The sequence below is a fragment of the Zeus faber genome (genome assembly GCF_960531495.2).
Source record: "Zeus faber genome assembly, chromosome: 6".
Taxonomy (NCBI): Eukaryota; Metazoa; Chordata; class Actinopteri; order Zeiformes; family Zeidae; genus Zeus; species Zeus faber.
Genome location: NC_137201.1, coordinates 2285938 through 2311657, shown reverse-complemented (window position 1 = coordinate 2311657; position 25720 = coordinate 2285938). Strand labels below are relative to the sequence as shown.

The 25720-nt window shown below is 43.1% G+C and overlaps 1 protein-coding gene across 2 annotated transcripts in view; it reads right to left on the bottom strand.

The window, feature by feature from the left end:
• Nucleotides 1-25720, bottom strand: part of bcar1 (BCAR1 scaffold protein, Cas family member) — a 102506-nt gene that overhangs the window by 39408 nt on the left and 37378 nt on the right. The window contains exon 1 of one of the 2 annotated variants that reach the window (XM_080002703.1): nt 4285-4521. The exons of the other annotated variant lie outside the window; for it this stretch is intronic. Within the exon in view, the coding sequence (XP_079858829.1) occupies nt 4285-4296 (12 nt within the window). The 5' untranslated portion in view covers nt 4297-4521. Of the gene's footprint in view, nt 1-4284; nt 4522-25720 lie in introns of those variants that run through there. 2 annotated transcript variants of the gene reach the window in all.

Genomic DNA, 25720 nt, shown 5'->3' with positions numbered 1-25720 from the left:
TCTGGGTGACCATGTGCCCCTATTTGGAAGCTCTTGTGGATTACATAAATCACAATGCCACAATAACAGTTTTTAGAAGGGCATTGGATATGCAAAGACTTTGATGAGGGTTTGATGTGCCAAACTCCAAGAGAAGCACTTTGCGTTCTAAACCAAAGAAATCAAAAGAAGATGATGACGACAGTTGCCAAGGTCCAATGGTGTGGAACTGAATACACCCCAATGGACCCCAAGTTTCCAAGTAAAACACAAAGGCTTTTTTGGCTTGCACTCTAACAAAACGTTGCAGTATCAAAGTCAAAGTTAAATGCGTTGTTAACTTTCACCTCTCTCTTTGAGAGAAACTCTGCTTGCTTGTCTGAATTGAATCCCATACATTGCAAAACTGGAATTAACGGTCTGCGGAGTGAGATGTTCCAGGAACCCAGCTGTGAACTGACTCGGGGTTCTGAGAGAGCGTTCAGATTCTAAAGAACCCTGTTGAGAAGTAAGCTTCTGGTTTTGAGTCAGTCCCTCGTATGTCCTTGGGGATAATCAGCAGCAGGTTTATGGCAGGTAAGCTGTAAGGTGTGTGTGTGTGTGTGTGTGTGTGTGTGTGTGTGTGTGTGTGTGTGTGTGTCTGTGCAGTTCAACTGCACTAAATTCAGCGGTGCTCTGGGCCATGGAAAACCCACGCACCTAGTTTTCCGACTGACCTAGCTGACAGGGTTGCCAGACAGACAGGTAGACAGCTAGCCAGACTGGCGGGCTGGCTAGCTGGCTGAGTGACTGACCTAGTTGACTGACAGACAGACACACCAATTGAGGTTGGCTGGCATCCCTTTTAATCTTTCAATCTGTAACAGACTGGCTTGATGGATCACACCTGCATGCCCTTTTACCAGTTTGGGGGCATGTAGGAGACTGACTGCCATGGACGGGTTGTATGTGGTGATGGGGGGTCTTATTGAATCTGTGAGGGGCTGGAGAGAGAGATGGAGTGTGTGGTGGAGGTGGCGATTCAGGGTGGAGGCACTGCTGTGAGAGGAATTCCAGCCCAGTGGCCCCTGCTCTTAAGCTTTGTTCTCCATGACTCAGACCATGAGTCAGTGGAACTACACTGCATGCGCAGTCATTTAAAGGTGTACCGACACAGTCACAGGAAGACCACTTTGCATTCTGCTGCGCTACGGAGCCACCAACTCACCGAAAATAAATTCTGTTCAAGATATCAACAGGAATTGAGTGTGTGTGTGTGTGTGTGTGTGTGTGTGTGTGTGTGTGTGTGTGTGTGTGTGTGTGTGTGTGTGTGTGTGTGTGTGTGTGTGTGTGTGTGTGTGCGCGCGCAGAGGCAACAGCTGTCATAACAGATGAAACACCGGCGGTAGAATTAGCTGTGATTACTTGGCTTCGGACCATTTAACAAACCTGTCGGACGCGTTTACGTCGACTGGTGAGATTGTGATTTCCCTGAAAATAGTTAGTCGTGGCGTGAGTTGTTTTGAGAGGAAAATAAGATTTAGTTCGGATTTCTAATCTTAACACGTGACCCAAAATTGACTCTGAGAATCGAGAACATTTATCATTCAGAATGCAGAACATCAGATCCGAATCAGAATCAGAAATACTTTAATAATCCCAGGGAGAAATTACTTTTGTTATAACTCCAAATCTACATACAACATATTTACATAAACATATTTACATAAACATATAATAATTATTAAGAAACATATGTATATATGAATATATAAATAAACATATCTATATACACATGGTAAAGTGTAAAATGTACAGTTAAAATGAACCCTTTTATCTATCACCCTATTGTGTGACAATTCTTTCACACTCCCACATAAGCATTAACATTCACATCAACTACATCAAATGTAACATCTAACATGGTGTTTGGAGAAGCAGAGCCTCCTCCTGCTTCTTCTAAAGAAGATCTATTTAAAAACCACTGCCTTTCCCTGGCCCTTGTAACCTCTCAGTTTGGAAATAGATTCTGTGTGTGTGTGTTCAGGTTTTGTAACAATTTTTTTGTATCCTCCCTTTAAAGTCAGGTATTTAAGTATTCACTTTACGGTCAATATCTCTTGAGAATTCTTCACTGAAAAATTAAAAAAGTGTCAAGTACCAGCTAAAGGGTTGCACAACTGCACAATCCTTTGTGCATAGTAACAACTGTGTGAGTTGTGTGTCTCCACAAACTGGCTGCAATATGGTTAGGAAGCAGACTGGGATCGACATAAAGAATGAGAAATAAAAATTGACCACAGACCGATTGATCAAAAAAGCGAAAATTTTTCAAGGATAGGCTTGCGATTTTTCAACCAGGGTTTTATTAAAATCTTGGTTATCATGATTCACAACTGTTCAGCCTCAAACTAGCCCAACCTCGCTGAACGCTGTACTGTACTGAGAAACTTGTCGCTCTGTTGCGGCTTCTCGCAACGTTTCTGCAAGGCTGCACAATGGACAATTACGAATGGACAACAACCAACATTTTAATAAGGCCTGTATTGAAAAATAGGCCCATATTGTGTAATCATTAGCATGAAGTGGGTTAAAGCTATAGTCCAAAGAGCAATCTCTTTCACTTCCGGAAAACCACAGCGCGCCAAAATCGGAATACGATCGGGTGAACCTTGCGTTAGTCTGAGTGACGTTTGGGTTTTTCCAGCCAATCGGTCCGCGTGAGAGGGCTGCCATCAGTTTAAAATACCTGGCTGCCTTAAGACTTCCAGAACAATAGCCCAATGTGTCGCTTTTGCTCTGTACAAAGAAACCTGCTAATTACACACGTAACCCTGATGTGTTTTAAAGGCAGAAACACCCGTAAATCCTACACAACCCATAGAAGCACACACACGCACACAGGTCCAAACAATGTTTCAGTGTCATTCGCATTCCAAGCCTCTGTGTAACTCTCTGTGTGTCTGACTCTCATACTTATGAATGCGCACACACAGACACGCGCGCAAACGCACACGCAACCGCACACACGCGCACAAATGCGCGCGCACACACACACACACACACACACACACACACACACACACACACACACACACACACACACACACACACACACACACACACACACACACACACAGGAATGGCATGAGCGTTGATCGGACACACAGCCAGGCTTCTCAAACAATAGTAGGGAAGGGCTGTTAGTGCCAAGACCTCGCTATATGAATGGTTAAATCCTCCTCCTCTCTCTATCTTCTTTTCTTTGTCCCTGCTCCCTCCTTTCTCAAAATGACCACCAGCTCATTTTGATCATCTCTCTATGACACAAACAACACTTTCCCAAACATAAATTCAATTAGGTAGTCCTTCTCTCTTTCCCTCACCCACTGTGTCCCCCTTTTCCCCTTTCCTTCCCTATTTGACCCTTTCCCCCTCTCCACGCTCTCTCTTTCTTTCCAACCCTCCCTCCCTCCGTCCGTCCGTCAGCCTGTTAGTCCGTCATTTGGCGATAAAAACCTTAATCTGGCTCCACTTGCCTTGACTCAGCAGAAAGAAAAACCCAGCTCAGACCGACAGCACCGCTCCCTCCCTCCCTCCCTCCCTCTCTCTTTTCTCTCCACTTTGCTTCTCCTTCCTTCCCTCTATTTCGCCTACTTCTGAGAGCAACAAACTCCCATACCCAAAGTCCAGAGGGGGCTCGAGGGAGAAAAGTTTCAGCTCTCCAAAGGACAGAAATGTCCCAGGAACCGACTACAACAAAAACCAAGAGGCTTTGCTTTCCACCAGTTTGACTGAGCCACTTCTTGAGGTAATTTTTTAGTCAGAACAAATCCGCGACACGACTTTAAAAGGATGTTGTTTTTTAAAGGAGGAGAGATTCTTCCTGGGTTTGGTCAGAAACTAAGAATGTTTTTGGAAGGATCCTGCAGACAGAATGTTCACCGATGACTTTAACTCTTTAACTCTTGACTCTAAATGTCTATCCCCTACATAGCATGTTATAGTAGGCTTCACTGACATGGAAGAGTTCATCATGGACGTATGTCACAATATTGTTTTTAAAATTCCCAAAGTCGGTTGCATTGAACTACATGCTGATGAAAGACCAATACCCTCACGCTTTCACTGGTATATATGTATATTTTTTGGTGTTTAATGACTTTAAATACAAGACAGACACACAGACACACATATAAACAGGGGGGGGGGGCATACAGCTGGGGCATTTAGTGGCTTCTTCTAAAGCACACACACACACACACACACACACACATACACACACACACACACACAACTGGCTGACAGAAATAAGGGCAAACTCACCAAGTAGTTCATATTGTCCCCGATTTTAGTTTGAGTCTCCAGGCCAGTCAGTCGGTCAGATTGCTAACCAACCAACCAGCCGTTCAGGTTGTCGGTCAGTCGGCTGGTCAGTCAGTCAGTCAGCCAATGAGTCAAGCAATAAGCCACGCAGCCAGGCGGGTCAGGTAAGATCCAGGAGGCAGGGTGCAGATTCAACAGCCCCGCGATGTGACCATCATCCAGGGAGAAAAGTGTAGTCTGAGATCTTCAGCCATACAATGAAACCCCCCCCCCAAAAATCTGACAAACCCCCAAAAAAGTCCAACTGCCCCTGTCCTCTTGACTGTCTACCTCACTCCTCTACCGCTGGGTTACTGTTCTCTCTCTCTTGCTGTCACAGTCTATTTGTCCACCCCCCCACCCACTACCTCTCCTTTCGTCCTGTCTTGTTCTGTCCTGTTTGTGTGTGTGTGTGTGTGTGTGTGTGTGTGTGTGTGTGTGTGTGTGTGTGTGTGTGTGTGTGTGTGTGTGTGTGTGTGTGTGTGTGTGTTTTCAGTAGTTTGGGCAGATCCTAACACATTGTGCCTCCTCCGTGATCTCACACTGCAAGAATGAGGCCAGCGACGTCCCGTTGGCTCTGTCTCTGCTCTCTCTCTTCTTTCTCTTTCCCTGCTCTCTCTCTTCTTTCTCTTTCCCTGCTCTCTCACTCCCCTTCCCTCTCGGTCTGAAGGAAAAGAAGGAAGAATGTGTCCGCAGTAACCTGACACCGCCAGTTCCTGCATGAACCCCCTCCCCCCTCACACCCTCCTTTTCCACACACACACACACACACACACACACACACACACACACACACACACACACACACACACACACACACACACACACACACACACACACACACACACACACACACACACTCTTTCTCCCCCTGGCTGTTAGAAATGGTCATTGCCTCAGTTCCAGATAGATGCAAATACACAACCGCAAAGCTGGACTCATCATGTTGAACCACGGCAAGAGCGAGTTCGACGTAAGCCCCCCCCAAATAATTGCATTTTTTTTTTTTTTCAAGGAAAACTCATCAAATATTTCAGAGCCTCACAACGCCGGGAATCGTATCTAATCGTATCTCTTCTTAGTACCTCATCGCGATATAATAGATGGGATACCACGGAAGACGGTGAAAGAGCCATGCCCAAAGACATAAGTGAATTGAATGAATTCAGACAGCCACATTCAAGACACCAGTTTTTTATTGAAAATAAAATATAGCTATATAATTGATGAAATATAATATGTAACTCGTAAATATCTATCTATCCATCTATCCATCTATCTATCGGTCTATCCGTCTGTCCGTCTATCTATCGGTCTATCTATCTATCTATCTATCTATCTATCTATCTATCTATCTATCTATCTATCTATCTATCTATCTATCTATCAATCACATGGGGGGATCTTGACACAGGCTAATTTACCTTATCTCATACTCTTTATCTACAAACAAAATGTTTCATTGGTTGATAAAATGCTGGACAGAATATCCTAAAAATATTGTGATTACAATCACTAAATGTGTTTTGAAACGAAAGGGCTTATTACAAAAGGCTACGTGCTCTTATTATTTGTGAAAATGCACCATTTGTTTCGCAAATGATGAGATAAAATAAAAAATAAACCATAAACTTTGCCTGAATGCAATTATTGTGTCTCATTTATCAACATACTGTTATGTAGAATGCATTAAGACTTTCTTCAATAACATATGCAGAAAATTAATGATTGGTTTAACCTATTGAAGCTACAATATCAGTGTTTAATGCAGAAATGGACATGGAAAAACGGTCAGAAATATTTTCCTTTTTTCTGGTCAGCAAAACGATGGCTTTGGGGATTTTATATTTATATTCCAACATCCACTACACCTGATTGTACTTCTTTGATAGCGATTTCCACTGAACCCATGCATTTTCGATTACAAGCAGAGTGGAACATCACATTTAAGATAAGATAAGAAAAGATCAGAGAACACTTGATCAATCCCCGGGGGCGGGGGGTCAGGAATTCACAGTTCAGAGTTAGGTGTGACATTGTGACCTTATTATGGTTTAGTGTTTAAAGTAGCAATCCAAGTCATCTGTTGGATGGATTACACTGCAAATTCCAGAATACCATTCAAAAGTGTCAATTTCATATATCAAATTCACCACGGCTGCCTTTCACTTCTCGCACGTGCCTAATATTTGCTGCGGACCCTGCCACCAAGGATGGAAAGAGCATATCGAAGAGATCATACATAATTCAAATTCATTGAATCTCTGAGACTTCTAAAGAAAGTATCAAATATGAGATAAAAATGTAAAGAAGTTGTTACATTGAAAATAAATTAAAAAATCACAATACATATTGGCAAATTGGCAGCTAGATTTTGACATAAAAAACAAACGGAAACATCCTGGACAATTTTTTTAACAAGGTCTTACAGCCAAAACGTAAACTCCTGGATATCCCCATTCCTTCCATCTTCCTTTGTTACAGTCTCCCCATCACTGAATGTCTACTTCACATAAAAAATCCCACTCCACTGCCCACCCCTATCTCATCCTAACCCCGAATGAATATTTATCACCACTTAAAAAGTGGAGCCTGCCCGTCTGAATATGTCCCCCTATTGACCTTTAACTTCAAGAGAAGGGAGACCCTGTCACTCGTATCCATGACGACACAGTTGATGCTTCATTTCTGGTCTCTCTCTCTCTCTCTCTCTCTCTGTCTCTCTCTCTCTTTGACACATGCACAACGCTGCACAGTGTTAAACTGTAGCGCTGGTTCAAATGATCCCCCCGTCAATCCAACGCACACTCTCACTCCTCATCTAATGAGGAACACACACACACACACACACACACACACACACACACACACACACACACACACACACACACACACACACAGGGGGTGGTTGTGTGCTCGTCTTGTCAGCATCCATCACAAAGCAGAGCAGAGTGGATTAGCACGTTGGACAAAACAAAAATACCCTTTTTCCACTGCACCAAAATCCCGGTAACATCCACGAACATCTGGCTTTTCTCTCTAGTGGGAAATATTCAATTTAAAATGCAAAATCCCATTTCAGTCGTTATGGACGCATGGGGGACCATTAAATATTTTGGGGGAGTGTGGGTCCACGCTTGCGCAGAATCCTCACGCTCCAAGCCACTCCAGCAAAAAAATGAAAAACATACTCCTCTATTTGCAATGGGAACACCGTGATCGCCTCTTTATAGCAGGTTTGCCTGTGTTTAAGAAGCCCACGTATACACGCAAATGTTGGTGTAAAAACGGAATTAGCAAAGCCTTCCTTCGTTGCTGCCAGTATTGACTGACGACAACGTAAACCGAGAAAGCCCAAAAAATATTATCTTCCAAGAACGAGTGATGACTGGCCTGCCGCTGCCAAGAGGCTGAAGGTCTGATTCGCACCTAAAAATATATATATATATATATATTTGTTTTTTCATCAGGGACTACAGCCAAGTGGCCACGCTACTCACCCTACTCACATCTCCTGCTGTCTGCTTCTCATGGACTCCCTGATGTAACTTCTGAGTGATGCCCTAGAGGTCAATATTGCACTTTCAGAGACAGGTGGTAGAAAAAAAACGTTTTTTGAATTAATTTTATTTTAATTTTATTATATATATATATATATATATATATATATATATATATATATATATATATATAAAATAAGTCATTGTTTTTTCTGCTTTTTGAGTCTGTATAACTTTTCAGTTTCTAATTAACCTGTATTTTGGCGATATAGGATTTCTTGCGACCGTGAACACGTTTGTTGGAGTTAAACACAGTTTAACAGCCGTTTAACAATCTGGACACGCACTCCATAGAGATGGAAAAAACACACTCACGAGGATATGTGAGTATGTTTTTCATGGAATTTCAATAGGTTAATAATCCCAGAAATGTTTTATACATTTAAACATGTATTTTGTACCATTTTGTGGGCTAGGTATTTTTTCACATTATCTGAATTTCCAGCATTTTAAATGATCTGTTGTCTTGTCTTTAAAGAGCAACTATCAGGTTTTATTTCTATAAGTTTACAGTCATGGGCTGATGGAGAAGATTGTTTGAAAAAATAAATGCATTTTGAAACCTTTTGTGGTTGCTCGTTGATTGCTCTAACGAGCAACAGGTGTACAGTCACCCTGATCCAATTACCTAGACCCAAGACAGGTGTGGCTGCTTAAACCACACCATCCCCGCACCACACCTTTTTTACAGGCAAAAGGGTCTTTTTGTGTTTAAAAAGTGTTTAAGTGTTTTAAGTTTGTGGGTAAAAAAAGGTCATTTTCTTTTACATCTCGGCCAGCGATGTCACAGGGGAGTCGTCTCTGTCACAATGCAATAGCACTGAGAGTAAAGAATATTTACACAAAAAGATCCAGTGACGGGAGGAAGTTATGTTCACATTTTTTGTTTCATACAAGCAGGAAACTGGTAAATAAAAATAAATCTAAAATAAAAACACACTCCGAGCGTCTTTCTTAATCTCTTCTACTTGCCATTCACTCTAGCGCTATCTCTGTCCTTTCTCACACCTGTTACGTCACGTTCAACTTCACAAGCAATGTCATATTTTTTTACGTTTTTCAAGCTTTGTAAGTTCTCAAATTCTAAGTAAAAAAAAAATTGTAATAATTCCTAAATTGTATTGCGATATATTTTCCCCACACAATAATTCACAGGGTATGCCATCTTGCAAGTTGCCCTTCAAGGTCAAACAATTTCCTTGCCTCAAAGGTTGATTTTTTTTGGGCTTGTTTTTAGGGTTAGCGTAATTTAAAGTTTCCCTCAAGTGATTTTATGCAGCTCACCAGAGTCAAAAGTGAGGTGTTACTGAAAACCTGAGCGCCGAAATTCACTTAGGATGTTTTATGCAAACAGCCCCTTGAGCTGAGGATTTACTGAAGTAAAGTTGAAGAGCTGGAGAAATTTTTTCCCACAAACTTTCAAGAGGGGCCCTTTGTTTCAACAAAAAAGGGAGAAGAAAAAGAAAATCTACCATTGTGACTCACTTAAAATCTAAGTTCTTTGTGGAGGTTGTCGTCCAAAGCAAGGCAAGGAGTTTCCCTCTATCGCTTGAGGAAATTAATCTTTTGTGTTAAAAGGCTAAAAGGCACAGACACACCCCGCCCCCCCCCACACACACACAGTTGTAGGTGATGTAGGTCAATGTGAATTTGAATATGGTAAAAAAAAAAAAACTTTGATGGTAAATTGAGGTCAGACATTTTACAGAACTAGCTGTGCCTCCAGTTGTTTTCCTTGTGTTTCTATATGCTTCTCTTTCCCCTTGTGTCTCCTGTCTCCCCCTGTCTGTCAAGGTGTGTAAATCGGCTTGGCTGTGGCTTCCCCTCATCACTCTCCCAGCGCCCGGCTCCACTGGCACACCTGCAGGCAATGGGATCATGTCCTCTCCTCCAGTATTTAAACCCTGGCTCACTGCTTCAGACAGGAGCTTCAGAGGCTTGTGGAAAACAAGCACCTTCTTTAAACAGAGAATTGCAAGTTCCACATCAGCTTAGTCACCGTCCTTGGGTTCATCATTGAGACTGAGCAGGTAAGAACTGATCCTGTGGCAGAGTGGCTCAAGCCCTCGACAGCGAAGCAGCTCCAGCAGTTTCTCAGCTTCGTCAACTTCTACTGCTGGTTCATTAGGGACTACAGCCAAGTGGCCACGCCACTCACCCTACTCACATCTCCTGCTGTCTGCTTCTCATGGACTCCTGAGGCTGATGCGGCTTTCCCAGAGTTTAAGAGACGGTTCAAGTCCGCACCAGTCCTCATTCATCCTGACCACTCACGACAGTTCATTGTGGAGGTCGATGCCTTTAACTCCAGGGTAGGGGTGGTTCTCTCCCAGCGCTCGGTGAAAAAACCAAAGCTATATCCCCGCACCTTCTTTATCCGCCATTCGTTGCCCGCAGGGCCCAATTATGATGTCGGAAACCGGGGTCTGCTTGAGGTTTAACTCACTCTGGAGGAATGGAGACACTGGCTAGAACACCCATTATTGTGTGGACTGACTATAAGAACCTGGCCTACATTCAACCTGCAAAACGCCTCAACTCCCGTCAGCCTCACTGGGCCTTGTTCTTTGGTCCCTTAGCATTCACCTGCAGAAGTGACTCCCTCATCCCCAACACCCTCCTTCCTTCGCCCTTTGTGGTCAAGGAAGCACTGCCAGATCCAGGTAATGGTCCCGCTAATGTCTCTCTGTGCCGACTCTGTCCGCTTCCAGCTGCTCCAGTGGCATTCCTCCCAGTTCTCCTGCCATCCAGGCATCGGTTCGCACCCTGTCCCTCATGAATCAGCACTTCTGGGGGCCTACACCAGTGCTTTTGTGGCCACCTGTTCCCGTAAGTGCCCGTGGAAAGGCCTCTCGCTGGCCTTCTTCACCTCTTGCCGCTCCCCGGTCAGCCATGGTCCCACACAGGCCTTGACTTTATCTGTGGACTTCCACCTTCATGAGGTAACACTGTGCTCACCATTATGGACAAGTTTTCCGAAGCTGTACATTTTGTGGCTCAACAGTGTCAGACATCTGACCACCTTGTGAACCACGTCTTCTGCCTCCATGGAATCCCTACAGACATTGTGTCCAACCGTGGGTCCCATCTCATATCCCAGGGGTGTCATGGGTTTCCCACCACCTGTTTCCAGGCCTGCAGGAGGAAATCTCCATCCCGTTGGTCCAAGCCCACCGTTGCCATTGCCACAAGTTGTGGAAGGATTCCCGTGCTTCTCATGCCACTGATCACAAACAACGCCTTGCTGAGTGCTGTAGGACACCGCCCCCAACTACCAACCGGGTCAGAAGGTGTGGCTGTCCTCTAAGGACCGGCCTTTACAGTCTGTCTCCAACCTAATCACACACCGTTACATCGGTCCCTATGAGATCCACTCAATCATCATTCCCTCTGCTGTTAGTCTCAAGTTAGCACCACACACGAGGATACACCCCACATTCAATGCCTCCCAGTAATCTGTCTGTCAGCCCATTATGCCCTTCGCTCACCAAACCTAGATTCAAGTCTCTTGTGATTCTCATGTCCTGTTGTGTCTTCGCTAACCTGTGTCTCCATGCTCAAAGGTCGTCCTGCCTGCCGCCGCTTCACCACCGTGCTAACCACCAGCTCCGCACTTCCATACCCCGTCTTCCCTTCTGCTACACCCGGACCCCTTTCTCCTACTCAGTCGCCACACCCAGAGCCCATCCTCAAATAAAGTTTTCACATTCTGAGTCCATGTCCTGCATTTGGGACCCATCCACGTAAAATAACTGAATTCCTCAATTTGGAATTGTATTCACTTTATCTTCATGTTCTCCCTATCTCATAGATGGATGGCAGAGGAAGAGATGCTAGATAGATATTAGATGTTGTCTTGATGTGTTGTGTATGCTGATTTTTATTTTTTTCCTGCAAGTAAATTTCTCTTCATTACACTTTTACACATCTTTACTGCATGTAAATACTACTTTGATTCTGTGTTTATTTCAGGTGTTGAAAGTAAAAGCTCATTCCCATCTGCAGTCTTAGTCGTACCTTTGGTAAAAACCAATAAGGGAATTCACTGTGTCTAGTATGTTGAATATGCACCCCCAACAGAATGTAGGTGAACAGGACCTTCTAGATAGATGAATAGACTACTTTATGATTATGACTTTATATAGATGTTTGGTTAGTTGTATATTAACCCTCAGCTGAGTGTACAACATCCATCCACTGATAGGGATGTGTGTGTAAAATTTTATCGGCTTTTCATTAGGGGAGAAGATTGCCCCTGAAACCGAGAGAAACAAAACAGTGCAAAAAAGAAAATTTATCCGATTACCATCAGTCAATTAATCAATGTTGATGTGGATGAAGTGTGTCATGGCGTGTGCACGTCATTTATGAAATGGGTGCGGAACAAGTTGGGGTGTAAAACATCTCATTTTTGGTTGCGACTTTTTTCGGTTCTGAAATTGCACCATGGTTGAAATTATGATATTCTTCATGATATTGATGATATCGGGTTGACGACTACAAAGTGTTGCCTCAGGCAACGGCTCAGAGGGGCTGCATTCCTGTTGCTCATTGGTTGGTCTAATGAACAGCAGGTAAAACTGCAATCCCCACACTCAGTCAGGATAGGCGTCCTGTCACCCTGTCGTTCGATCTGCTCCTGGATAATTCCACCTAGCCTCCTCTCATTCAGTTAACCTGAATGTGGTGGTCGGGAGTGGTTTTGGCAGCATCTTCAGGTGGGGGCAACTGCAAGGGGACATAGCTGCAGAGGATTGAGGTGATTAGCCGAGTGTTTAAAAGCTGCTGCGTTTTCTGCTGTGGTAGATTGTAAAAAAGTTCTTGTCTATGTTTGAATTAAGTCTTAGCAATCACTTGTGAAACGTTTATCGCCATTACAGGGCTCTGTGGAAACGTTTGAATGCCTGCTTTACAGAGAGACCGGGCTTCATGAAAACTGGATCGATTCGCTTAAGTATCAAGTTTAGATTGACTTTTGCAATTCTTACCGAAAATTTATATTTTTATGGCTATTACATTGAATCCCGAATCAATATTGCATTGCCCTCTGTCAATTCTAGTTGTATTTATTGTCGAATTTCTTCATTGTTTGCTTGGCTTCATTTGCCTCATTTGTCTCTCAGACGAAACCAAATGACCTGACTTGACGTGACTTGACCTGACGAACGACTGATAAAAAATAACAATAGAATGTTGGTTGTGCCAGTTTTCTTAGTAGTTGCTGTTTTGTTTATATGTAAATTGATGATCATTTTGGATGGTAACGGTTACATGACATACGTAACTGTAATAATATGACCTACATTGTATTAGTAATGCGTTATATTACTTTGTTACTGCTAAAAGTAATATATTACTTTGTAACACTGTTGTTACGAGAGAGAAATTTGTAGTAACCTCCCAATTTGACACTTGAACCGATTTTCACGCTCAACTTTATACTACGGCAACTCCGCAACTATTCTTTCCTGGTGATGAGGGGTCGATATTAAAATGTAGTGCCATTTTTGTTCATCTATTTATGACTAGATCGTGGAAAACCCCTGTGTCCATGTCATGTCACCCGCAGAGAGATTACAGTTTCCAAAGAACCTGCGTGTGCTCTCGGAGACTGAGTGCCTAGCTTACCGCCTGTCTGCTTGTCTGACGCACCCATCACTCTAATTGTCTTCCATCGATGTTTCCACAGCCCGACCATTCTCCAACACACCAGGTATAGCACTCCCAAAATCACACAAAATAATTGTACGTTGTAATGTTATATTTATTTTATTGTTATAATAAAACACATTCAGATGAGATATGGTCGGCTAATAGGATTGCAGGCGGTGCGTCCAGATGTGACATTCATTTCCTGCAACCGCGCATTATATTCAGTGTTTTTAATATTGAGTGTCTCACGGCTTTCACCGTGAGTGTGTGAGAACGACAGAGCATTCTGTCCCTCTTCAGTCTGGTTCCATCTTGTCCTCAAACTGTCTCTCTTGCATCTATCCCTCTTCTCTCTATATATATATATTTTCCTCTGCACCCCCCACACTTGTCCTTTTTTATTTCAGCCTGTCTTGCACGTTCCACTGCTGCCTCAGCGTGTGTAATAAAAGATTAGCATTAATATGAGAGAGAGAGAGCGAGAGAGAAAGAGGGGGGGGGGGGGGGGGGAGAGAGACAGACAGACGGAGTTGCAGATGAAACACAGACACAGCTAAACAGGGTATGTGTGTAGGGTATGGCCCCCCTCCCCCGACACAGGAATGCTCTGCAGGAATGCGAGCCAGGGTTGAGCAGAGCGCGGCCATTCACTAGTCTGTTCCTCCTCAAAACAGCCCTCTCAAGGCATATTCCACTGGCCCCCACTCCACCACCACTACCGAGTCAGTCAACATACAGTTACATTAAGGAGCGCACAAGAGCATTATGAACAAACCCGCTGAACATTTTGGGGTGGAAATCGACTTTGGTACAATATATCCCTCTCAAAGTCAAGGGGGTTCTCTACAGAGTGTTATGATTATTAATAATAATGAATATAGCTGCAGGCAGCAATAGACAGGATCCAGTTTCTTTGTGTTATACCTCTTTCCCCCCAAATGCCGCTAACATCCGGCATTTGTTATCATTGGGAAAGGAAAAACCCAGGTCTCAGTCCCGTATCAGGCCCTGCAGTAGACCTGGGTTTTAATCGGCTCCACCTCCAAGTTGCTCTGATGTGAAGAGGACACCTGGGTCGATCGTATCCATGCACAGGTGCGCACCGGCAGCATGGAGTATCTGTGCCAGAGTGCCATGAGGCTTCTTCTGTAGTGTTGGGTCATTCATGAATGATCAGATTCTTTTGAACGGCTCAAAATACCATTTTTTCATGTGTCGTTTGTTTATGTTGCCATCTCCTTACACTTTTGTTCCCAATCACATTGGAACCATGACACACCCATTTTCCGACGTGTTCATGACGTTGAAAGTGCCGCACCAGAAAAAACATTTCTCCTGGAAATGGAAAACATGTCAATCTGCTATTTTTAGCGGGTTGACAGGGGTTTAAAAGACACGGGTCAACCCGCTAATTTTTTTGTGAAAACAGTATTAAGTACCTATTATAGTTTTCTGGGTTCTCCAAAACGCAGAACGAGTTACAATTTTACAAGTTTACATTGAACGCCTCATCGGCTCCTCAGGTATGCGGTGCACACAGCGCAACTCTCCGAATGCGAATGACCACCCAGAGACCTAAACCGGACTAATATAACATTAGTTCCTGACGTCACAAGTGGAAGTTCCCATGAACAGGGTTCCATTAAAACGGACCCAACACTGCATGTCCCTCAGAGACATTTCATCAACCCAACTTTTGGGTCTTAAATAAAACAGATAAAAATCGCTTCTCTGGAGCTGCAAGCCAACTCCATGTGTGAGGACACAAACATGGAATATGTTTTTCGACTGACTTAGTTGAGTAAAGAATGTCAACATTAAAATTCCGCCAGCTAACTATGCATGGCGCATCTAAATAAAATTCTTATTCTATTATTCTATTATATTATTCTTATTATTATAAAAGTCTTTTGCGATGTGTTTATTGCGCATGTTCATATCGCGATGACAATGAAAAATATGATTTCTGGTGCTACAGAGGGCAAATATTTAGATTGACAGCTCAGTCATTTAAGTGGCACCAAAACCTGCATTGTGATTTGATTGTACCAATCGTATGGGATCGTTCCGGTGCCCAACCCTATTTACGACTTCCTCGAATACCACGTAATAAGGAGGGACACGCCACTGGGTTAGATGCGATCAGAATGTGTTTATTCACAAAAAAAGGCAAAAGAGATAAAATATCAAACCAAAAGCCGGGCACAGATACTGCCCGAAGCACCCACTACAGTGTCTACACCCTGCAACTCGCATGATGGGAATGCCAACCCCCCCCCCCCCCCCCCCCCCGGAGCCACAACTTGAATATATAAAGCAAATTGGATGATGATGTCAAAAAACACCCTACTCCACGTATTCATCTCACCCCACCACCCGACCGGAAGTTGTAGAACCTTGGTGCATCGGCGATCTGTAACTTGTGCTACGTAAAATTTCATCTGTCTTTCACTAATTCCTGCTTCCGTAGAGCGATATGGATCAAACTCTAACCACATGTCTGAGACGTCCTGGTTCTAACGAGACTGCAACCATGTCTGTGGGTTCAGCGATTGTCGTGTTCCAGACACTTTAAGCCCGAAAAAATGCCAAGGAGCACAATAATAATAAATATCCCAGGAAATATTATTTACCTTTCATACACAAGATGTCACTCAAAGTGATTTACATTAATAGAAGGCCATCAAATAGTCACAGTAAAAGCAAAGCAAAGGCATGCATTTTAAAAGTAGAATAATGAAAATTAATTAATCAATTAATTAATTTAATTATAAAGTAAAAACAGGATAAGAGTAAGCTAATAAAGGTAGATATACAAAATTGCAAGAAAAAATGTAGTAAAAAGGGTAAATATTATACAAATTTTCAGATTTGGGGTCATCAGCTGAGACCATGAAGGATCAGGTGTGGGTGCTGTAGTGTTGCCAGTTGAGTCAGTTGAATTACTGTATGTTGACGGATGCGTTCTGGTTCAAGGTGTTGCACTTCACTTGAAGCGTCGCTTCACAGCAGGGATAAATGGGACAGGCATCAAAAATATTGCTGTAGAACTCAAAATACTAACATGGCTGGTAACACAAATAGCACCATGTCCGTAACAGAGCAGTGATTCTCAAAGTAGGGTTTGTGGCACTATGCCAGAGGTTCCATGAAAAGTAAGAGGTTAAAAGTAAGAAATTAAATTCAATTTTTTGTATGTCCTTTGTAGGGGTCTATTTCAAATTATAAGAAATACAATATCTATGTGCAATATATACATCAAATTATCTCATTTGAGACAAACAAATCTCCCTATACATTTGTCCTTTCGGGACCTCACCACTGTGTGTGTGTGCCTGTCTCTAAAGTACACTTGGTGTAGCTACAACGTTACTTGTTAATTTAAATTATGTTAATTGAATTGATTACATGGTTTTTATATTCTATACTTTGAAAGGGTGCAATCCAAATATTTCTAATTTCCCTTAAATATTTTCCACACGTAGTAGTGTGAGAAATATGCACAATATAAAAATGTTTTTTTTGGGTGGGGGGGTATTTTTCGAACATACGTGAGGGGGTCCTCGGTTTATTTTCTCCTATGTGAGGGGTCCTTGGTTGAAAAGAGTTTGAGAGACCCTGACATAGAGGCCTGTTGATGGGGCAGAGGGACAGGAGGGAGAGAAGGAAACATGAGAGTAGGGGTGGAGAGAGCCCTGAGCTAACTAGCCTGAAAGACACACACACACACACACACGCGCACACACACACACACACACAAAGCAAGTATCCACCCAAGTCGGGCCTGAGGCAACACTTTGTAGTCGTCAACCCGACAACAAGCCTTTTGAAAAAGGAGGGCATGTCACAGCGCTGACATCACAATGGCTGCCACTATGGACACAGAGAGAGATGGGGGGAGAGAGAGAGAAAGAGAGACAGACAGATCCCAGCCTAAAATATCTTAAAAGGGATCTCCGCTTGTACACACTTCTTTACCGTTCTACCGTGTTCTCACACACACACGCACACACACACACACACACACACACACACACACACACACACACACACACACACACACACACACACACACACACCAATTGCCAAACGTTCTGATTCAAGATTCAAGAGGTTTATTCGTCACATACATATACATACTTTCATATATATATGCCGTGAAATGTAATGCAATCTATTATTTAAAAAAAAAAAAGCCACACACACAAATCAAAATAACCCGCAGACACAATTAAAACATGGGTGAGCAACGTCAGATGTTAAGATGACATAACATTACACAGGCAATTGGGACATTAGCCAAGAAGTGGTATTTGTTCAATGAGGCCGCTGACTCCATGTGGTGATTTGAAGATTGGGCATTCATCAATGATGTGTTAAACCGTCTGTGGTAGGATGGTAGGTCTGTGGATTTTTTTTGATTAATGGTTAAAGAATTAACTGAAATGTCAACTTCATGCTGGTTGACCTACCTCAGTGTTTGGCACCCCCTGTAGGCAGCCAAACATCCTACAGAAAATCTGGAACATGGAAGGGGCCAAGCAGTGGATTCATGAGCCATCAAGGATATCACAAAATACTGGGGGTTCATTTTCAACAGCGTCACGTTTCAATAACGTCATAATGTCGTCTCTTCTTACACCGGACATCAAACTTTTGTCCCTCTGGACTGCATTTCAACACAGCCGGGCGGTCAGTTCCTCAACCGTAAAGCCTCCAGCCGAGGTTCCACTATGAACCCGTATCAACGATGGGAACCTACATTTTAATCATGCCTGGGTTGAAAAATAGCAAACCCACCCTTTAACCAGTCAACCGAACTTGCTTTCTGTGTTACTGTAAGAAAATAATGTAGGATATTAACATTTGGTTCTGGTGGAGTTAAAATGAACCACTTTAACATGTGAGGGTTAGCTTAAACAAGGTTCAACTGTAATAATAATATTAAACTTGTTTTCACGGCTTGACGTCCAAGTTTATTTATTCACCTCGCCAACGCTGGCAAATTCTGTAGTGGCTGTGGATTTTATGGCACATAACTGTTTATTCTGAGTGAGAGTCAATAATAATACGACTCTACAGGACTCCTTGCAAAAAACATTGAAACCGTTGAGAACAAAACAAAAAAGAAAACAGTCTCCTGGAAGAAAACTGGTCCTGATTTTGAGTTGGTAGAGCACACACATGCACAAAACCCCACATGTACACATCTGAAACAGTCAAAAGGATGGTGCTTGTGAGAGAGAGAGAGAGAGAGGGACATTAAATGTAAATTAACCAAGAGATAACGGCGAGGGTTCGCAAATGTTACAGATAGATGCAAATGTTACCTCGATAGTCTTCTGCTTGTTCTCTGTTTAGCTCTCACCCCCAGACCTGTCATGCTCTGTTCAATCCCCGCCCCATGAAGTACATTGCTTATATACACTAATATAGGGTTACATCCAAGCCTATCCTGATTTGACACGAACATTCAACTACCAAAATGACCACCCACTGGACGATCCCTCTGCTTGGAAGTCAAGCTTCATGGAGGAGGATTAGCCACATTCACCAGTTATCCAATGTTCAGGGGAAAACTCTTGGTGTTTGGGAATATTTTGCTTTGAGACTGCAAATAGTGGTTTTGCAGAAGGGGGGCACTTTGCCAGCTAGACAGAGATTTGTGCAGATTAGCAGAGCCACCACTGGAGAGAGAATGCTTCCAGGACACTACTAGCTGCTGGCTGCCGTCACAGCCGATCAGTGCTAAAGCACAGATACTCTTTGTTGCATGCAGAGCTTCAGGGCGATACACAGAGACAAAGAGAGAGAGAGCAAAAGAGAGAGAGGGTGGATATGAAAATAGTGGTTGGCAAAGATAGAGCAACAGAGAGACAGAGCAGGTTACACGTGGGTGTTTTGATCCTATTCTTTCTCCCATCTCGGCTCTGATAAAGGGCTGCCCACATTCTTTGATTCTCTTGGTTGGAGCATCGGTTGACATCAAGGAACCAGATGCATGCATTGAACAACAATGAACAATGCATTGAACCGTTTTTTTCGGGTTTCTAGCGTGAGCGCCTATGCTTTCGATCGCCTCAAAGCGAAATTCCTGAAATTCACTGCTGCATACGCCTCGCTGACTCGGAAACTATTGCTGTTCACTCGGACATAACAGCTGCTTAAGGTGCACACACTCCAGATACTAACCATATAACCATAATACAAACGCACATTTGGAAGAAGGAAGTTGTGTCGTCGAGCTATCCGTCTCTTTAGAGGGCGCTTCTTTTTATAGGCCACAAAAGTGGAGTAGGTTAATTAGCATTCAGCCTTAACATAGAGTAACATCGGCCATCATAACAAGAGGGAAAAAGATTCTGCGCCACCGATTCAACGTCGCTACCGCCTCAGTGAGCGCATGTGCACCATGCACTTCATTGCACTCGCAATTCATATTAATTATTAAAAATGCCCCACCAGCACAGTTGACCCAAGTTGAAAACTTAAAAAACAACTTAATCGTCACAATTGTGGGCTCCGCAAATTGGCCTGGTAGATTTCAAAAACCAAATCGAGCGAACAAACAACCAGTAAATAGCGGCTATAAATATATACTGTATATGAATATAACTGAAATAAAATTAATGCTTTAGTATTTACGCACACACACACACACATATATATATATATATATATCTACGCTTATTCTTTGAAAGAGAAAGCTGAAGGAAATAAGGAAGGTGAGATAAAAAAAAAAAGCATGAGGGGCGGAGCAGTGTGTCACCATGGATGACACACACAACCGACCTACATTATAAACAGAGGGTAGGGGCAGCATGGGGCTGAAGATGGAGCCAGGAGAGTTAACTCCAAAGTGTGTGTGTGGTAAAATGGGAACAGCACTTTTGCTTGTTTAATGTTTTTCAATTATGTCAGTACCAGCAGCGCATTTTTGAGATCTACGTTTTGCACCAAAAGTTCAAAATGTCAATGTTTCAATAGTTGAGAAAAATCCTCAGCCTCTGAACTAGTCACTGGTTCATCAGTTGATCACTGGTTGCTCGATATTCAATTACTTACCACATCCCCTCATCAGCCTGGAGAACATTTGAAGGGGAAAGCAGCGAGGGGAATTGGCTGGGAAGGTAGCTTTGGAACCCTGGTCGTCCAACAATCACCAAAACATTGTTTTGTATTACACCAAAACCAACAATTATTGGCCTGAAAATGCTAGGCTTTTGCACTTTAATAAATGTTCTACAGGAAAAAAAACTAAAGAGGAATGGTTTATTATAATACCTCAATAAAACACAACTGGGGCCCAAGGATGCCTTGTTTTTGCCAGAGCATATCCAAACAAGATTTTTTCTTTTGTTGGGATATGCAAAGAGATAATAAAAGAAGAGGGGATGGGGGGTAGCGGCAGGGCACCAGTTGGTCAGTAAATCAGTGAGTTACTCATGTGGGAGGGACGGACAGCTTGATCAGCTTTTATGAGCCAGATCAGTACCTACATAAATCAACAAACCATTCCAACCCTGACAGGCTTTCGTGTATAAGAGAGAGAGAAACAGAGATAGAATGAGCTAGCGTTCAATGAACAGTAGCATTCTGTACGTTTTATGCTGAGCACAAACTACGTGTTTCAAAGACTTGCTTATGCCTATACGCAAGAGTAAATAAGAAAACAATCAAACGTGATTATGTGCTAAATTATGATGTCGACCTAAACAAAGCTGGGTCACACAAACACACAATGCAGCTGCTAATGGCCGCATGGGACTAGATTTATAAGCACTTTTTACATTAATTAAAAAGTATGTGGCGATGAAAAGGGGGCAGCAAGTGAACAGTCAGTTCTTGAAGTTTGGAAGCAGGAAAAATTGGCGAGTGTAAGGATCTGAGCGAGTTTTATAAGGCCCAAATTGTGATGGCTAGACGACTGGGTCAGAGCACCTCCGAAACAGCAGGCCTTGTGGGGTGTGGGGATGGTAGCTCAGGCGGTAGAGCTGGTGGTCTAGTGATCTAAAGGTTGCTGGTTGGATCCCAGGCTCCTCCTGCTAGCATGCTGTAGTGTCCTTGAGCAAGACACTTAACCCCTAATTGCTCCTGATGGCTGCGTCCGTCGGTGATTGAACAATTGTAAGTCGCTTTGGATAAAAGCGTCTGCTAAATGTAATGTAATGTAATGGGTGTTCCCAGTACGCAGTGATTAGTACCTACCAAAAGTGGTCCAAGGACGGGCAACCAATAAAACAGCAACAGCAACAGGGTCATGGGAGCCCATGTGCTCATTGATGCACATGGTGAGCAAAGTCTAGCCCATCTGGTCTGATCCGACAGAGGAGCTACTGTAGCACAAATTGCTGCACAAATTGGACCCCTGTCCACCGCCAAAAGCGCCTACAATGGGCAAGTGAGTGTCAGAACTTGACATGGAGCAATCTGCTGCTAACATCTTGGTGCCAGATACGACAGAAGACTTTCAGAGGTCTTGTGGAGTCGACGGGTCAAAGCTGTTTTGGCCTCATGATGGGGACCGACACAATATAACCACCACTAATAACCACTAGGTTATTAGTGGTGGTTTTAATGTTATGGCTGATCGGTGTATAATCCAATTATCTCTGCAGTTTGAGTTTGAACTTTTGAGTTTGACTTCCAAGTGAGGCCCCAGTAACACGACAGCCTTTAAGCAGCAATCCTGCCCACAGCAACTCCAGGAGGCAAAGCGGGGGCCCTTTCTTACATAACAATCTGGTGGGATAATGCTGAAATGTGAGTTGAACCAATAAGCTGAGCTAATTTCACCACCACAAACTCCTCTAGTGGGGTCAAGAATAAGGCGTGAATTGCAAAACACTTGCATGCACCTAGGATTCAGAATGGGAAACCCAATGTTTTAGTGTATGAGAAATCAATCGTTTTCAAGAGACATTGCCTGTCTTGTGTCTCTGTTTCACTCTGCAGATAAACACTGAACGTTCAGTCTGGCCTGCTTCCCGCCTCCTCGCTCTGTCTGGCTAGAGGAATGCTCCATTTCCTGTCTGTGTGTCATGGTTACATTCTGTCACCGGCCGAGGCGACGATCCAGCCGCAACTTCCCGAGAGCTTCTGGAAAGCACCGTGCACAAAACAATTACCATGAATAAAAACTGGTGTAAATCTAGCTTTCCATCCCCAGACCAGTATCTAGCTGGCTGGCCCCCTATACCCCCGTCCTGCCAGATGGTGAGATCTCCCTCTCAGCTCTACCCAACGTTGCGATCTCCACCGTGGAGTCGAGTGGTTCTTTTGCTGGACTTGTTACATATGGTTCAAAAGCGAGGGTTGAGTCGGATTTAGATGGGCGTTAGCTATCATTTTGATGTATTTTCAATTAGTTTATCTCACAGTTAGTAACATATTTGATAGTTTAGCCAATAATAGCATAGCAAGTGGTCATCACAGTGATGCTCGGGGCAAATGAGTACTCAACTTTGTTTTAAGTGAGACTAAGAAAGCTCTCTAAAGGGCACCAAGTGCTCACTGGGCATTCTCACATCCTTGGCAAGATAGTGACACCTTTAACTAGTGCATATGACACTAACACACACCTCTCCCTGAGTCTGTGTGTCTCTATCTGTCTTGAAAACAGCCTCACACAGCCTCGCTAGCACCCAAACATTCTTCCACTCCCTTTCACTCTCACTTCTCCTACTCCTCCTCCTCCGACAGACGTCTATCCATCACGATACCCATTAGCAGACTGAAGCCATCTCATCACCCCCCCCCAACTCCACGGCCACCAAAAAATACACACACAGACACACATGCACGCAAACAAACAAACGCAATTGTGCCCATCTGCGAACGGATGAGTAAGCCTTCAGATACTGGCCTGCGGTACTGTTACTGTGGCGCTCAGCAGAAAAAGCCCCAGAGTTGAAAATACAAGACATCAGCAAAAAAGGAAATAAATGACATGCTGGCTCCTCATGAAAGAGTCCACGGCTGTTAGCCCTAAATGGTTTGTACTTAAGAGGGCGCCCGACCCTGGCTTCGTCCGTCAGGCGCACTTAGGGTTCCTGTTATAGCGCTGTGCTGTCTATAAAGCAGTTCCTCCAGGATTCCATGATGCTGTGATCGCATAATTCAATAAAAAATACACCAATCAGCGCATATAATGCGAGAGCTCACAATTTTGACCAATCTCCACACTTTTAGCGCATAAAAGGGTCCAATCAAAAGTGGGTTCCAAATTTTGAACAATTACTGCACTGTAACCACGGAAAATGGCCCAATCCATCAATTCTGTTTTGAGTTATGATTGGTTTGTGTGCACATATAAAGTATCACTTAAATTATTAAATGTAATTATACTCAACCTCATAATTTCCAGAATACCATCATTTTACATTATGTTTGGTAGTAAGAAAAAGTGAGACATTTCTGGATCGTATTTAACAAATACATTATAGGATCATCCTATTATTCTGTCTTGTATTCATATACAAAAAAAAGAAAGAAAAAAAATCTACTCTCAGACGGGAGCCGGTTCTCGTCGCTTAAAGGAGTCGGCTCATGGATACCAAACAATTTCCAAATGTTTTACATGAAAGTTGGGGGAAATTGTTTTGTACTCTGTGCAACGTCGTGCTCGAACTACAGATTATAGGCATGCATGGGCATGGGGCATGCATTTCTTTTATGTTGGAACTCTGAGCTGGCTTCCAACCCTTTTTTTTGTTCAGGAAAATAAACAATATTGAGCACTTTAAATGTTTCTAATTGTTTTTGTATTCTGCTTCAAATCCTCCTTAAACTGAGTACATAGTGTATGAAATCACAAACAATTTTGTGAAATACTGCAAGGACTGGCTCTGGTCAAGCCACTGACATTTTCATATGTTTCAACGCAATCAGTGGATTTGCTTCCAATAGCAAAGTCAAGTCATTGCAACGCCTTTAGAATCAACCTCTTATCGGTGAGGAGGTGTTGACTAACAGCAGAGCAGCTTCAGCTCCCCTGACCACTGAAGGGGAGCCTAAAATGGAGCAAAATGTCAAAGCGTCCTGTTTGAATTCTTCCCTGCCGGAATGTAAATGGCTACAGAAAAGAGAGACGGCGTGTTTTGCAGCAAGGCAGGAGACAATGGTGTAATTACGTCTCCTTAGTTACTGTTGGTGCTACGTGCCTGGTGAGCGAGCTAGAATGCTAACAAACTACATAACTTAAGAATTGGCAGCGCTTGCTTTGCAATGACACAGAGGAATCCCCTACTGCCAATTTCTGTTGTGATGGAAGCCTGAGGCTGCCAGGACTCAGAATTTGCAGCAATGAACAATAAACTCACTACCCGAGCGATGTTCATCGCACTTCAAGCATCATTTCCCGCTGACCCCTCCCCCATCATCTCTGAAACACAACTGATTAATGGGAAAACTGAAACCCTCCTGGGATTTGTGCAGCACACACAAATTGTTCTACACAAGCACAAAGTATAATTCTATGTCAAAGCGCCGCACTGTCCTGACACTCTCTGTCCATTCTCCGATTGTTTATATATAGATTTCTTATCTGCGGCTGCGTAGTCAAAATTTCCCCGAAGGACAATAGAGCGCAGTCAAAATGAATCTAATAAAATCTGGTGTCTGTGATACAGTTCTTTAAATAGCAATAACAACAGTACAGTGTATTGCTGTGCAATAAAACAACTGTAAGCAACACAAAGAAACGAGGCTTGAGATTTTGTAACAGTTACCTGTACACATGGGTCACTCATACTTTACATGATTCACGTGAACAGTACCATATTTGTATCGTCAAAAGAATTGCTGTGGAATGGATTCCACGGTAGTGATTGAGCAACTTTTTGACTTAAATTACAGAGCCTTCAACTACTGCTCATGTTTTGAAATGCAAAATATATACAGGTCTATACATATACTCTATTGTCCATAGGCAGGATCACAATAGAGAGAGAAATAGAGGGACAGAATGGCTGAGAGATAGATCACAAAAAATAAAGACATTCAGAGAGAGACAGGCATAGACTGACACTTAGAATCAAAGGAAGCAAAGAATGTGGCTGGTTGCATGGATGACTGCAATTAAAATACAAAAATACTCTTTGTGCCGTTCCTATGTCCCTGGAGTGAGGGCAGGATATTACAGAAGTGGCCAGGCACACACAGACACACACACACACACACACACA